The following is a 15982-nucleotide window of genomic DNA, read 5'->3' as shown; positions in this document are numbered from 1 at the left end:
CATGGATGGAGGAGAAATTTGCTTCCTTTAGGATTTTAATGCAAACATACACAATTTGCACTTCCTGAAACAATATCTGAAACCCAGCTATCCTTTGAAATCTGTGCTTCTCTGAATTTTGCAGAGTGGTTCTCCAACCGTACCAAAACGTGTGTATTAGGGGAAAGTGAGCCTAAAAATGTATAACTGAAAATATAGAATGCATCGCATAAGTCGCTTGCAGAAGGGGGTGTATCAGGCAAAATTGCACACAAAAATGCGTATATCAGAGGAAATTTGCACTACAGTCCAGTCAGGATTTCACAAGGTCTTTAAAAAATAATTCGCAAACTGCATCAGAAATGTATAGAACTCAGCATAAGGCTGGAAGAATGAGAACCTGAGAGAAACCAAAATTGAAAAGGTTTGCCCAACTCGAGCCAGAATTTTCACTGAATAAATAATAAGATTTATTATTATTATTATTATTATTATTACTACTACTACTACTACTACTACTACTATAGATGTTCCAACAGTATTTTTGGCATCCCTAGCACCAGCATGCTTGTTCCTAGATCCCAACCTTTGAAAAAAGTGAAACAAAGGCTATATGCTTAACCTTTCGGAATACAGTGGTACCTTGGGTTAAGAACTTAATTCGTTCTGGACGTCTGTTCTTAACCTGAAACTGTTCTTAACCTGAAGCACCACTTTAGCTAATGGGGCCTCCAGCTGCCGCTGCTGCACGATTTCTGTTCTCATCCTGAAGCAAAGCTCTTAATCCAAGGTACTATTTCTGTGTTAGCAGAGTCTGTAACCTGAAGCGCATGTAACCCGAGGTACCACTGTAAGGTGATTTGGTAGGTACCACTGTACTATACTATTTGTCACTATTTTTTGAAGTTATATGGTTCTGACTCTCATTGCTTTATAGGCTATTTGACTCTTGATTGCAAACCCTTGTTAGTCCCCAAATTTAACAAGTATTAACAAATATTTCCTTTCCTGTTAAAATCCTTGGCAAAGCTGCCCTCAATCACCAACCAGACGAGTGATTAGATTTTGCCTGTATGTAAGCAATTGACCGCTTGTCTTCAAGTACATGGGCTATGACAATATCACTCTCTAGTGGGCACATAAATAAAATGACTGTAAACTGTATTCTCTTTGTCATCTTAGCATGCACTTCTTCCAAGAGGCCTTCTGAAATGAAAAGTTAATTTTATCTCAATTACCAAGGTGATAACATTTATCAGCGCATCACCCAATCGTTCAAAGATTAACCCAGAAACTTGAAAACTATTTTCCAAGCAAAGCAGCTAAAAGTTCCTTACTTCAGAGTAACTTGGGAGATGACAATTTGAAATATAATGCGGGTGGGGAGTTTATTATTTAAGAAAAGGCAGGATTGGGGAGTGGCGCTGGTTTTTAATCTTAACCCTGATTAGATTGCGGGGGCGGGGAGGAAATGAGAGGCTAATGAGATTACTACCCAGAATGCTAAATTCCTCTGCTCTAACGTCAACACAAAATTTGCCAGCAAAACTGATAGCTCTCTAGCTTACAGTACTTCTTGCCAGGCGTAATTCTTCGTGCTAATTGAGGATAAATTACCATGGGGATTTTCTATAATTACCCATATTTTTCGCTCTATAAGACGCACTAGACCACCAGACGCACCTAGTTTTTGGAGGAGGAAAACAAGAAAAAAAATATTCTGAGTCTCAGAAGCCAGAACAGCAAGAGGGATCGCTGTGCAGTGAAAGCAGCAATCTCTCTTGCTGTTCTGGCTTCTGGGATAGTTGGGAAGCCTGCATTCACTCCATAAGACGCACACACATTTCCCCTTACTTTTTAGGAGGGAAAAAGTGAGTCTTATAGAGCAAGAAATACGGTATATATTGCGCCAGAGAAACAGACACGGTGGAGAAATGCTTATATCTGTTACTATGTAAATGCCTTCAAGCTTCAGGTCTACCAGTCTATATAGGGTTCAACACTTGATGATAGTAGCTGCCCTGAGCCCGGCCTTGGCTGGGGAGGGCGGGGTATAAATAAAAATTATTATTATTGTTATTGTTATTATTATAACTACAGTGGTACCTCTGGATGCAAACGGGATCCGTTCCGGAGCCTCGTTCGCATCCAGAAGCGAACGCAACCCACATCTGCTCATGCACGGGTTCCAATCCGCCGCTTCTGCGCATGCGCGTGACGTCATTTTCACCGTCTGCGCATGCATGAGCGGTGAAACCCGGAAGTAACGCACTCCATTACTTCCGGGTCACCGCAGAGCGCAACCCAAAAATACTTATCCTGAAGCTACTTCAGCCTGAGGTATGACTGTATTGCCACATTTGATAGAGGAACAAACAGGTGATGGAATAATGGGTTGCCTTTAGGGAATGCAGCTATGATTCTAACTCATTCCACGATATCTGATTCTCAAATATAATAACACTAAAATTAATTATCTGTATTAAGACTATGCTAAAAGTGTCAGATTGGCTGTTTCAATTAATAAAAGCTACATTCCAATTTTCTAAAAGTGGGTTTTTATGAGATGGGTCCTTGCCAATGCATTTTGCCATTCCTGACAGTTGTGGATTATAGCAAGTGATGGGGACAAAGGTATCAGCCTCCTTATCTCACCAGTTCTCTCAAACTTAGCTTCCAAAGCACCTAACAGGGCTGAGCGATATCTGATTTTCAACATCATGATTTTTGAGCCATGTGGAACGCCCTCCCACCCATCAGACATCAAGGAAATAAACAACTATCTGACTTTTAGAAGACATCTGAAGGCAACCCTGTATCGGGAAATTTTTAATGTCTAATGTTTTACAATTTTTTATGTGCTGTAAGCCGCCCAGAGTGGCTGGGGAAACCCAGCCAGATGGGAAGGACATAAATAAAATAATAATAATAATAATAATAATAATAATAATAATAATAATAATAATTATTCCCGTTAAGTCCAATGGCACCGTGTCTAATGTATACCTGAAGGAGCGTCTTTTCCATCGTTCTGCCCAGACACTGAGGTCCAGTTCTGGGGGCCTTCTGGTGGATCCCTCACTGTGAGAAGTGAAGCTACAGAGAACCAGGCAGAGGGCCTTCTTGGTAGCGGCACCCGCCCTGTGGAACGTCCTCCCATCAGATGTCAAGGAGATGAGTAACTATATAACCTTTAGAAGACATCTGAAGGCAGCCCTGTATCGGGAAGCCTTTTAATTTTTTTATGTTTTTATATATGTTGGAAGCCACCCAGAGTGGTTGGGGCCACCCAATCAGATGGGCAGGGTAATAATAATAATAATAATGATGATGATGATGATGATGATGATGATGATAATTATACTGCCCTATACCTGGAGGTGTCAGGGTGGTTCACAGAACAAAATCAAAATATAAAACCACAAAATACATAATCAAAATAAAAACAACAACCCAATAACCCCCCCAAAAAAACCCCCACATTTTAAAAGGGTATAGGAAATAAAATAATAATATTTTAAATAAAATTATTGTTTTCATTATTTCTCTGGTCACTGTGTTTTAAAACTACAGTGTCAAACATGATCCTGTTCTTCCCCTTTTCTCTAATTTTGTTTTCCCTTCTTCTCCCCTTTCTCTGAACATTTCTTCATTTTGGCAGTTGGTAACTAGACTACTAGTGGTTCGAGGACCCAACCCCCACAATGTGAAATGAATACGCAAGGACACGGGATATAAGGTTAATGGGCAAGAAAAGTCCACAACTTTATTGATTACAGCAGTGAAAAGGTATTGGCTTAGGCATTGGATGTCTAAAACAAGGGGGTTTATTCACCAGTAGGTGGAGCCTGTTGATGCTAATCCAACTATAGGCTCTCCCCTGATGTCACCGAGGGTCGTGCCATGGCCTCCCACCAAGCAGGCATCGGACAGAGTACATGACCGCCAGATTCCTTTAACGGAATACCCAAAAATTGAAGGCATAGGCGATGACCACACCTAGCCCTTCGACACACCACAACACATTATTCCAATGCCTAACCTACCCACCAATACCACGACGATTGCTATGAGGTAGGCGAAAAAACCAAAAAGCCTAATGCCAAATGGAAAAATTCCTACCAGGCCCCCTGGACAACCAGGGCGACCAACCTAAGGTCCATAGCAAGGCCAATGAACTAAGACCCTGAGCTCAAAGGGAGTGGAGGGTGGGTGACTCGCAACGGGACGATGGAGAGGAGAATGAGGCTGAGGAGGGGCTGGCGCCGCAGCAAAAGGCTACTGTAAACGCCCCCTCGGAGGCACCTGGTTGGGTGCCTGCCGAGGGGCGTGGGCGCCAGCCAGGTGAGAGGAGGAGGCAGGGGGCTAACGCCCCCTGCTAGGGGCGGAGCTCGGGCTCCCGCCCACAACAACTCCCCTCTCTTCCAGGGAGGAGAGTCTTTACTACATACTTTAGCAAGCAAATAAAAAAATATAATTAAAAAGTTGCAAAGGCCAATCTAAATTTGCTTAGTTAGTCACGTACATCGCTCATCCTATCTTAGGGATGTGGAGGGGGAGGGAATTTGACTCAGTTCACATTTAAATGTAAATCTACATAATTTGCAGTTTTGAAAATATTATGTGGACTGAAATGTCCAAATGCACAGCTCAACAAACATGGTTGATTTACTAGCGCACAACTGATTTGATTTAGATTTAGATTTGATGCCCAAGTCTTAACTGTGTTTCAGCTGCACTTTCTTTCTCCAAGAGCCAAAAAATGGGGAATTATATGTCATGAAAGTATATTATAAGTTTATTTATACTATATTGACACAGAAAATATAGAGGATACAGGGCAGGAGAATAAGTACCTTATTTTTCTGTGTATAAGACTAGGGCCCCCCTCAAAAAATGTAAAAATCAGTGGGCCTCTTATACACGGATAGTGCCAAGGGTGGATTGGCAATTGGTTGTTGCCCCAAAATAGGGGGCGTCTTATACATGGGGGTGTCTTATAGACAGAAAAATACAGTATGTCCGGTAGGCCAGCTAAGAAGCACTGCAGAAAGACATTTATTTTATACACAATGTTTTATCAGTTCAATAGCCTTCCATGTATCATTTGACAGCAATCAACATGTCATACTTATCAGACTTATAATTGGATTTTTCTTTGGAATGGCAGCTTAGGAAAAAACCAATACAGTTCAAGGATGTTAATCTTATCACAACCATGAAATATTATCAAATGATCTCAGTTTCTATTTCTGATTAATGAAGGCTCAAAAGCATTAGCCCAGAGAGGAATGAATACACTAGGGGGAGAGGCTATTTTTAGTATAGCAAAAGCAGGCGGGAATGACTGGCGCTCATTTATCCATTAATACATGGGACTGTCACTCAAACGCTTTATGAATGGTTGACCACAGATAGAGATGAATGAGATCCAAGTATCTGCATCACTCCTTTTCTTTTTATGACATATTATTTAAGATGGCACCGCTGCCTCATTTACTTCCCAGACTACGTGAAGTCTGGTAGACAAAGCCTTCTCGACACTTTTTATATTAAAACTGAAGTACAGTGATAACAAATGCCATTACTTGTGAGACTCTGCTAAAGGCTGCATCTGTCAGTATTTTAAATATCACCGCTTCCCTACTGAGGAGCAGCAAAACGTAACGCAGAGAAGACAGCAGCTTTCTTTGGTGGTGGGACTGTGGCATGGAATTGAACTGGTTTCCCCACTGCAATGAAGCTTATTATTCAATTAGTTTCATAGATAACATGGTGCATACCACATTTATTGCAATGGGGACTTCAACACGTGCTCTGTGACAAGGGGCGTTGAGGGAAGAGAGTCATTATGGTGTAACTCAAGAAAACGAGTCTTCCCCTCCATGTGCCTTTTACTGTAAAGGGGTAAGGTTAAAGAACCCATGACCATTAGGTCCTGTCGTGACTAACTCTGGGGCTGCGGTGCTCATCTCGCTTTATTGGCCAAGGGAGCTGGCATACAGCTTCCGGGTCATGTGGCCAGCATGACTAAGCTGCTTCTGGCGAACCAGAGCAGTGCACGGAAATGCAGTTTACCTTCCCGCTGGAGTGGTACCTATTTATCTACTTGTACTTTGTGCTTTCGAACTGCTAGGTTGGCAGGAGCAGGAACCGAGCAACGGGAGCAGGGACCGAGCAACGGGAGCTCACCCCGTCGTGGGGATTCGAACCTCCGACCTTCTGATCGGCAAGTCCTAGGCTCTGTGGTTTAACCCACAGCGCCACCCACGTCCCTCAGCGCCACCCACGTCCCTCAAGAAAACGAGTCTTTCCCTCCATGTGCCTTTTACTGAAGTGGCCCACAATACCTAGCCCGCTCATGAAGAGTCATGGAATCAACAACCCTATATGGAAAACAACACTTCACTTTCGGCAGCTGGTATGCCAATGGTATTGTCAAACTACAGAAGCAGTTGTTGACTGTGGCCATCAATCAGCAGAGCTGGCCTCGGGCATTTCCACTCAGCATCTGCAGTCTAAAAGGGTTTTGGAGATTTTGTGCTGATTAGCCAGCCACTTATCTCCCCATTTCCAAGCTCTACTTTATGAGGATGCAGTCTTGAATTCTTCCTGTTCTAAGAAACCACCCTTCCCTAACCCCATACCCAATATTAAAGTTTAACAGGACTCAAAAACAACCGCCACAGCCCTTCAGAGTTAAGAACATGACAAACTGTGTTTTGTCAGAAGCTAACATTTGGCATGCAGCATCTCAGTAGCAGTCAGGGCCTACTCACCAGTTCTAAACACTGCCGGTGTCCATAAGCAGCAGCGTAATGCACGGTATTGTACCCATCTTTGTCCTGGATTGACGGGTTGGCTTCATTCTGAAGAAGGAATTCTAGACACCTGTGGAATATTTGTAAGTATAAGTGCTAAGTTGTACCAGCTGATTGGACATAAAGACTGATGCCAAGACGACAACATTTCCTGGTGTTGAGTATAACCTAGCTAGCTTTTTCATTGTGCACAGAATCTTGCACCTGCTGTATGCTGGCTTTTCTTTCATATTCACTTAGATTTTGCACAGAAATAACCAATGTTCTGGGAAATAATAATAATAATAATAATAATAATAATAATAATAATAATTTATTATTTATGCCCCATCCATCTGGCTGGGTTTCCCCAGCCACTCTGGGCAGCTCCCTGTAAGGATTCCTGCTCCATGCTTGCAGTCATGGGATTGTTTTCTATCACATAACGGTGTATGTTTTCATTCCACATAGTGGGAAGTAATGGAAACAGGATGTTTATGTTACTGTGTTTCCATGATGTGGGACTATTGTCCTTTGTTCTTTCTCTTTGCTGGCTGATGAGAAAGAGGAAGGAGATAAGTCAGAATGCTCAGAGTGTATTATATGTAAATAAAGAAGATTAGCCAAAATGTTGCTACTGAGTTTGTTACGCAAACTGCTAACAATCTGCAGGATCCTTAAGCGTGCTAATGCCTTTTGGTATCAGTCGCTGTGATGTTCGGGCTGGAGAAAGGTTTTGAAGCTCCCGAACAACCAACCAGGAGGGAGAGAACATGCCAATCAGGCATGTGTCTCTGCCAGGGTCCTACACGCGTGTAGAACAATCCTAACAGAATAATAATAATAATAATGTGATAAAATATCAAACATTAAAAACTTCCCTAAAGAGGGCTGCCTTCAGATGTCTTCTAAAAGTCGTAAGTCGTAAGATCCCTTATGATCAGCTCCACTACTGCTCTAGATTCTAAAACCCATTCTTTTGGAAGAATCAGCTGCTGTAGTAGAGTCGCCGCTTCAGCTACAGAACCCCACACATTCTAAATGTCAACCTATGCATTTCTCAAAACCAACAGCTTTCCTCATGTTGCCTATTTACTTGGGAACAACTCCATAGGAAAGAGATTCGACGACATTTTCTGTGTCCCTTCCTTTCATGCATATTCTACCTCGTTGACAATCGACACAAACACTACCACAAAAACCACGACGTAAGGAACATCAGCTATGAATATGAAATTTGTGAAGGACATATATTCCTTGCAGCATGTTATCACAATGCATTTGATTTGGACAACAGCACACCACGTTTAAAGTGCCTCGGAACGCTACAGCGGCAGCCAGAACGGAAAAGTTAAAAAGACACACAAACACACACGCACACAAATAGCTATAGACCATAATTCAAAGGTTAGCGCTTCGTCGCCTCAGCGGTTGTATGCGGCAGCACAGCAGGTGAGCAAAAATAAGGAACGCACATAACTGCAACCCACAAAAGCAAAAGCATTATACGGAGATGGAGTCAAACTGCTCTATTGACACCAAACTTACAATGCAGCTGCTTTTTCCTTCATTTCATTGGCTCTTTCAAGTTCTTCAGCATTTTCATGGGAGTTACCCAAAATATTCTTTCTTCTTAACATAAGGGACAGAAAAACGCAACTCATTTTGAAAACTGACACTTCAGAGATTCGCATAAGCGACCAGCCATCATTTTCACTTCAGAGCAGTGTACATACTTAGGGGTGCCACCAGGAAATCTTAATAATAATAATAATAATAATAATAATAATAATAATAATAATAATAACTGACTGTCTGACCTATGGACAAGGCTAAGAGTCACATCAAGCTTCCACAACAAACGTTCGAGAAATTTTGCAAAATTATTGTCACAGGGCAGATGTTACTGTCATGTTGGCTGTGAGTGCCTGCACAACTGTTTCAATACCTCCAGGTATTTTTGGACTGCAGTTCCTATCAACTTCTGCCTGCATAGCCAATGGTCAGGGATAAAAGGAGCTGTAATCCAGCAACTCCTGTCTGGAGGAATATGTGTCTGGAGAAATATGTGTCTCCTAGAATTGTAGCAGCTGGTCAACCAGCTATCCTATATCAACCACTTTAAACTGATGTTTCACTGAGGTTCCTGGGCTAGATGCACCATGGGGTTGACTCCCTAAGGTTGCTTTTGTATTCTTCATGTTTAACCGAGATCTACCTAATCTACCACTGATGGACTTGTTCCTGGCCTTTTCCATTCTTAAAGAAGATTCACAAAACAAGAAAGTTATCAACTCTATGGTAGCTCATGATGCCACTAGCAGCAAACCTGTTCTGACTAGACTCTTCCCTGGGAGTTCAGAATGTTCCTGTTCTTAAAATAGAATGGAAGAAATGAGGACTTGGGGGTTTATCACTATTAAAATATGAATGCATTCTGTTTCATTAGCAGAAATCCTGAATGCGGCCCAAAAGCATTTCCTCATACATAATTGGCTCCCTGTCCAGGAGTATCGTTAACAAATCAGGTCAGCAGAAATGAGAAGCTTGGGATGTCCATAGAGGCAAAAGAAGAAAAAGCACAAAAAGTTCAGCACTCCTATTTTCAGAATTGTTTCTCCAGAAGGTCTGGTCTTCTCTCTTAAGCACCCAGTGCTGTTGTTTGTGGCATTTGCCACTTCAGTAGTTGGTAAGAACCTTATTCATTATTAAATTTGTATCCCACCTTTCCTCCCAAAGAGTCTAGGGCAGCAAGCAACAAATGATAAAATTATAGAAACATATAAAAAGCATATCCAATACAATGCAGAAAGGTAAATATCTCAACTTAAAAGGTCTGTTGAAAGAGGAAGGTCTTCATCAGGCGCCAAAATGACAAAAGAGGTGGTGCCTATCTAATATTTAAGGGAAGCGAATTCCAAAGGGTTGATGCCACAAAACTAAAGGCAGCAAACACTTGAACCATACCATTCAATCAATCAATCAATCAATCAATCACAGTGGAATGTTTTAAATACCCAAGGAAAGAATTCTGCCACAGTATATACCTTAACATTTTAAGTCCACTTAAAATATTTCTGTTTGCAAACCCTTGACTGGAGAAAAATGACTATGTCCAGTTTTAAGGCCCATCGCAACTTGCCCCCCCCTTTTTACAGCTAAAACATTTTTAAATGCCCCTATGTAAGTAGCATGCACAGGTACAGCGCACACTGATGTTTTCAGATACGTGTGTCGGACATTTACATGTGCCAGGGAACTGGGACTGGCTAAACCTATTGCTTGTAAGTACAAGTGATACCAATACTTGCTGTATGGAGCCTATTTTGAAGAGCATTCATTTTATCCTTTCCCTTCCCCCCTAAAAATATTTTCTGTCTCTACATCATGGAAATCTATTCCATCAGGTCCCACCCCACCCCTTTTCTTTCTTTGATATTCATAGGCAGTTCAGACAGATCCATTCCTTTGGCATAGCTTTTGAGATTATCTTTGCTGGAGACTTTAATCACAGGGTACGTCCCCAGCTACTATGGAATCTGTAGCAAGCTAGGTAGAAAGGAATCATGTTACGATGACTTGGGTATTACAGGAAGAGAGATTATAATCAAATCCTCCGGTACCAATACATCATGGCAGGCTACAAAGGTACAAATTCACCCAGCTGGGACTATTATATGTGGTAAATTTCACACACATACGCACACAAGGAGGAAGAGAATTTAGGCAGATCTACACCAACTGTTTAAAGCACATCCAATGCACGTTTAGAGCACATGACACCCCCCCCCAAGAATCCTGGGAACTGTAGTATACTAAGGTTGCTGCGAATGGTAGCCCTGTGAGGGGAAAACTACAGTTCCCATGATTCTTTGAGAGAAGCCACATGCTTCAAATGTGAGTTGGATGTGCTTTAAACGTGTGGAGTGGACCTGCCCTCAGTCATTGGGCCAGGAGATTTGAGGAAGAGCAGTATTATGGGGATATTTTAATTTCTGCCGCAGTGTAAGGTTCCTGCCCAATCCTTCTGCCATCTCTTGAGTGCATGGATATGATGGGGCCCTATGACAGAATAGTCTCAATGCCTCCCCTAATGCATGTTTCGGCTGATATTTCTGCATCTCCAGGTATACAAAAAATGTTCTGAATTGCAATGGGTTCTTAGAACGATAGGATTGTAGGGTTGGAAAGGAACATGAGGGTCACCTAGGAATTTATGGCCTAATGCAGGGCTCGAATACCTGAATTATCAAATGACTGAATCATCTTTGCTGCCACACACTTGTGGTCCTTTGTGTTCTCTCCTTTTGAGAAGAGCAGCCATATACCGCAAACCCACCTACCACTTTTACATCAGAAACTTGAGGAACGGCATCACAGCAACATTACCATAGGGAGAAAACATCCACAGTGCTCCTCTCCAGTAAACACAATCCCTCTTGTTTTTGTCTGCATGAAAAAAAGCCCTATGTAACTTAGTAACTAAGGACCTGGTTTTACCAATAGGCTCATGAAATCTAAAATGGCTCTGGGTGAATTTTTTACATATCACACACAGCTTTTACCTGTGTGAGGAACTAACCTCAAGAGGGAACAATTCTATGGAAAGATGGTATTAGAAAGAAGTGGGGTAATTTTAATCTCTTTAGACAGAATGAAAGTGAGGCGATTTCAATTTGTTTTAGCATTTTAACTTTTGTATGTATGGTTGCGATTTTTCTCCCCCGGTTTTATCATTTTATCTTTTTCGTAAACCGCTTTGAGGGTTTTTTTGTTTTGTTTTTCACAATCAAAATTTTATGAAATAAATAAATAAATAAAGTCCAAGCTGCTGCATTTGCAGATATGACGGCAACTTGAAGGGAACTGTGAGGCTTCTCAATACACAGAGGACATAAGTTATTCAAAGTAATCAAAGTAGCTGTATGCATTCATGAAGGGGAAAGGGAATACTTTTGGTTCTGGGAGTATTTTTTCTGAAATAAGACTGTTGCATAAAGAGACCAGGAATGACACTGGCTTAGCGCTGAAGTTGAAACAAGGAATGCAAATAAGCTTGTTTACTTTCTGTCCATGTCTGAGGCAGCAGCATAGTGTAAAGCCGTCCGTCCCCAGTCATCTGTTTCGTTAATATTGGCCCCCGTGGTCACCAGCGTCTCCATACATTGGAAATGACAATTTGCAGCTGCGTAGTGCAGAGGTGTCCTGAAAAATAAATAGAAACGAATTAGCTCAGACACTACCTTGAGTAACGGCGTGCGTTACATTAACTGCTCCTGACAGCAACATTACTATAGGGGGAACCCATTTCGAGGTAACAATAGCAGCTATTTAATTGAATGCAGAACATATTCTTCCTCCTGCGGTGAAGATTAGAAGTAGGCGCTTGGGATATGCAAAAGACCATGGGCTGCGGAGGGGGATGGGGAGTATGGAGAGAAGAATTGAACAAACAGAGGGATGTGGAATGTTATTCACAAAAAAACCACTAAAAGCAAGGAAGAAACAAGGAACACTCCTGAAAGGGAGGAGGGAGGATAGGGAAAAATTAACGATGATTCTTCTCCTACGCTGTGCCTGTGAATTCCCTTTATAGGTTTTGCACCTGCTATACGCCAACTCTATAAGGGCATTCCAGAGCTCCAGCCAAGGAACTGGTGCTCCTCTCTATCTTGCTGAGGATGTAAACATTATTTTCAGCACCTGTGCATTCACTGAGAGGGGAGCACCGTCCTGCTTAGTTCTGTACAGTGAGTGGTACCTCAGGTTACAGACACTTCAGGTTACAGGCGTTTCAGGTTACAGACTCCGCTAACCTAGAAATAGTACCTCGGGTTAAGAACTTTGCTTCAGGATGAGAACAGAAATTGCACAGCGGCAGCGGGAGGCCCCATTAGCTAAGGTGGTGCTTCAGGTTAAGAACAGTTTCAGGTTAAGAACGGACCTCCAGAACGAATTAAGTTCTTAACCCGAGGTAGAAGGCTTTGGATTTGATATCCCACTTTATCACTACCTTAAGGAGTCTCAAAGCGGCTCACATTCTCCTTTCCCTTCCTCCCCCACAACAAACACTCTGTGAGGTGAGTGGGGCTGAAGAGACTTCAAAGAAGTGTGACTGGCCCAAGGTCACCCAGCAGCTGCATGTGGAGGAGCAGAGACGCGAACCCGGTTCCCCAGATTGCAAGACTACTGCTCTTAACCACTACACCACACTGGCTCTGTACTCACTGTACTCACCATAATAACAACTGCAGCTCCAGGAGCTTTCTCTGTGGTGGGGGCAAAGAACCTGTGGCCCTCCTCCTAGAGGCGGGTTTGTAACCCAGAACATCTGGGAGGCTGTGGGTTCTCCATCCCTGCCCTATGAAGCCTTTCTTTACTGTGAGACTTTGTTAGCATTTTCAACAAAGCTTGCCCTCTTACTTTGCTGCTTGACTAAGGGCAGGAACTTAGCCATCTTCTCCACCAAGACTTGTGAAAAGTATATCTTACATCCAGAAACACATGTAAGTAGTGCTTTTTTTCTTAAAAAGAAATGTTTAGGGGTACTCTCATTTTGCTACTCATATTGAAATACTGCCCTTCAATGAGGCCAAACTGTTTAGGGGTATGCATACCCCTGAGTAAGGTAAAGGAAAAGGGACCCCTGACCATTAGGTCCAGTCGTGGCCGACTCTGGGGTTTCAGCGCTCATCTCGCTTTATTGGCCGAGGGAGCCGGCGTACAGCTTCCGGATCATGTGGCCAGCATGACTAAGCCGCTTCTGGCGAACCAGAGCAGCGCACGGAAATGCCATTTACCTTCCTGCCAGAGCGGTAACTATTTATTTACTTGCACTTTGACGTGCTTTCGAACTGCTAGGTTGGCAGGAGCAGGGACCGAGCAACGGGAGCTCACCCCGTCGCGGGGATTCGAACCGCCGACCTTCTGATCGGCAAGTCCTAGGCTCTGTGGTTTAACCCACAGCGCCACCCGCGTCCCTACCTCTGAGTACACCCCCCCCCCCGAAAAAGCACTGCATGTAAAGTTAGGGACCACTGGTTATACATATGCTTGGCAATATTTTTAAAAAATGAGTGATGCTCGATGACCTCTTTATACATTGGCACATTAAGGCAGTTTGGGGCAAAAGTAAAGCAAAAATTGCTTGTTTTTTATATATCAAATCTATATCCCAAGCTTCCTCCGGAAGGAGCCCAGAGAAGCAAACAAATACACAATTTAAGAGCAGAAACATTATAAACCAGTTAAAACATTCAAAAAAAAACTATTGCAGTCAAAAGTACTCTAAAAGCAGTTGCAGTTAAAAGCATTCAAGAATCCAAACTGTATTGGCAAAGAATAAGCCATTGGTGGCAGGTGATTTTTTTAACAGAAAGAACAAAAATCTATTTTATGGATTCAGTGTAGACTGCACCTGTATTTTCTGGCATTACACTTCAGGCAGCAATATACTACAGGGGATGCCTTTTTCCTATCCTGCTGAGGCGGAGATGTAAATAAGGGGCAGCCCCACAACAAAGTATAACCAGTGCAACCATCTGTCTCAGTTTCTCATTCTCATCCTCTCATGCTCACATTTCAGCCTATCAAAAATAACCTAAAACTTCAGGAGGGAGGGAGGGGAGGAAAAAACCCAGTGCTACGAAATCAGGAGCGTGCTACGTACTCAAGAGCCCTTAGGCAGATTTGAGATCTGGATGCAGAAGCCCAATGTTTCTCTCTGGCATTCTAGATCTGAGCAGAAATATGCCAGCATCAGGAATTGTGTTATGTGGCTTTAATCAAGGATAGAGTTTTAGACGTCAAGGATGAGCTTCCTTTAGTTTTGTCTGTTATACTCATGTATTGTTAAGGCTCAAGTTCTTGTCTTTCATTTTTAATTTTTAAGTGCAGTAAATTACAAACCTTCCATGTTTGTCTTTTTTATTGAAATCTGCTCCACTGCTCTGCAAGAGTTTTACACAATCAACGTTACTGAAAAGACAAAGAAAGGAAGAGAATGCATGAATTGAAGTAAAACAGACACTTCGCATTGATGGAGGGGCAGGGAGTTTCTCCATTAACAGTTCAGGGACTGGGAAGAACCAGCTAGGATAAGCAATCTAAGCAAGAACAACTGAAAGAACAATTTGTAAATATCGCTTCTCTACACACAGAAATCCTTGGAATACCTTCTGAATTAGCCAGCATAGTCCTATTCAGGCAAATGGTACCAGGAACATGTGAGGGTAGCCATGCTCCTTTGACGACACCACACATGCCGGCTACATCTCTGGTGAATGATTATAGGCAGCCTGATGGGAGTCATGAATAATTCTTCCAAAGGATTGGGAGCCCCAGTTAACCTACTTTAAGTCATAATGCATGCCACTGAATAAACCAATGTGATTTTCTTCAGAGCATATAACAAAAGACTTTTTAAAATCAATCTATACAAATTTAACCCCAACCGTTTAATCGGAAAGAGCCACTACAGCCAATTCATTTCAAAATTTTGTTAAGACATTAAAGGCACAATCTATCAAGAAGTTCTCCTTCACAACCCTCACTGTGGTCAAGAAATCACAGTCCCCATTCATTGTTGCAAGTTTTTTATGTGCAGGAGAACTTCCTTCAATTTGGGAGGTGCCTTTATTTTGCTAAATGGGTATCTCAGGCAGTGCCCTTCAGATGACTGCAATTGCCATCATCTCATACCATTCAGCTCCCCAGCATTTGGGGAGCAGTATGTTGGCTCCCCCAGTATTGACGTTTGTTGGACGCAAGGCTTATTATGAATGGAGGAGATGGAATTAAGCTGACATCCTTTTTCAATCGGTCTGTCTCTTAAACATCAGAACTGTACCAAACCCCTTGAAATCTGTTGCCTGTTTAGCCTCTCTCGTGCTAAAACCTAAGTCCTGTTACGCACAAATGTGGGAACGGTGGAAGTTAAGACTTGTTTTACGGCTAGTCTTTGATACAAGGGGAAGGCACAGGCTGTTAAAATGAAAGATTTGGCTACAGAATTACAGGATGACGATTGCTTTCCCCTCTTTCTGGCAACCTGCCTTCCAGGATGGCAATTTAGTTATTTGGCCTGTATGAAAAAAGAACAAAGTGTTCACTTCTTTGAGCTGGTTTGGCCTGGATAAGACAGGACAAAAAAAAATCTGCTCAGGCAGAAGAGGTAGTAAACAACCATCTAGTGCAATTTGTGC

The 15982-nt window shown here is 42.4% G+C and overlaps 1 protein-coding gene across 8 annotated transcripts in view; it reads right to left on the bottom strand.

Moving 5' to 3' along the window:
• ANKRD44 (ankyrin repeat domain 44) overlaps positions 1-15982 on the bottom strand; it is a 153796-nt gene that overhangs the window by 24346 nt on the left and 113468 nt on the right. For 5 of the 8 annotated variants that reach the window (XM_081910771.1, XM_081910776.1, XM_081910772.1 and 2 more), the window contains exons 13-16: positions 14688-14756; positions 11844-11984; positions 8328-8411; positions 6759-6870 (exon numbers count right to left, since the gene is read on the bottom strand). In XM_081910771.1, the coding sequence (XP_081766897.1) occupies positions 6759-6870; positions 8328-8411; positions 11844-11984; positions 14688-14756 (406 nt within the window). The other 3 variants (XM_081910774.1, XM_081910775.1, XM_081910777.1) reach the window with 2 other exon arrangements.

Source organism: Podarcis melisellensis, assembly GCF_964234715.1.
Source record: "Podarcis melisellensis genome assembly, chromosome: 1".
NCBI classification, from domain to species: domain Eukaryota; kingdom Metazoa; phylum Chordata; class Lepidosauria; order Squamata; family Lacertidae; genus Podarcis; species Podarcis melisellensis.
The sequence above is the reverse complement of the archived record's forward strand: the minus strand, read 5'-3'. Positions and strand labels throughout refer to the sequence as shown.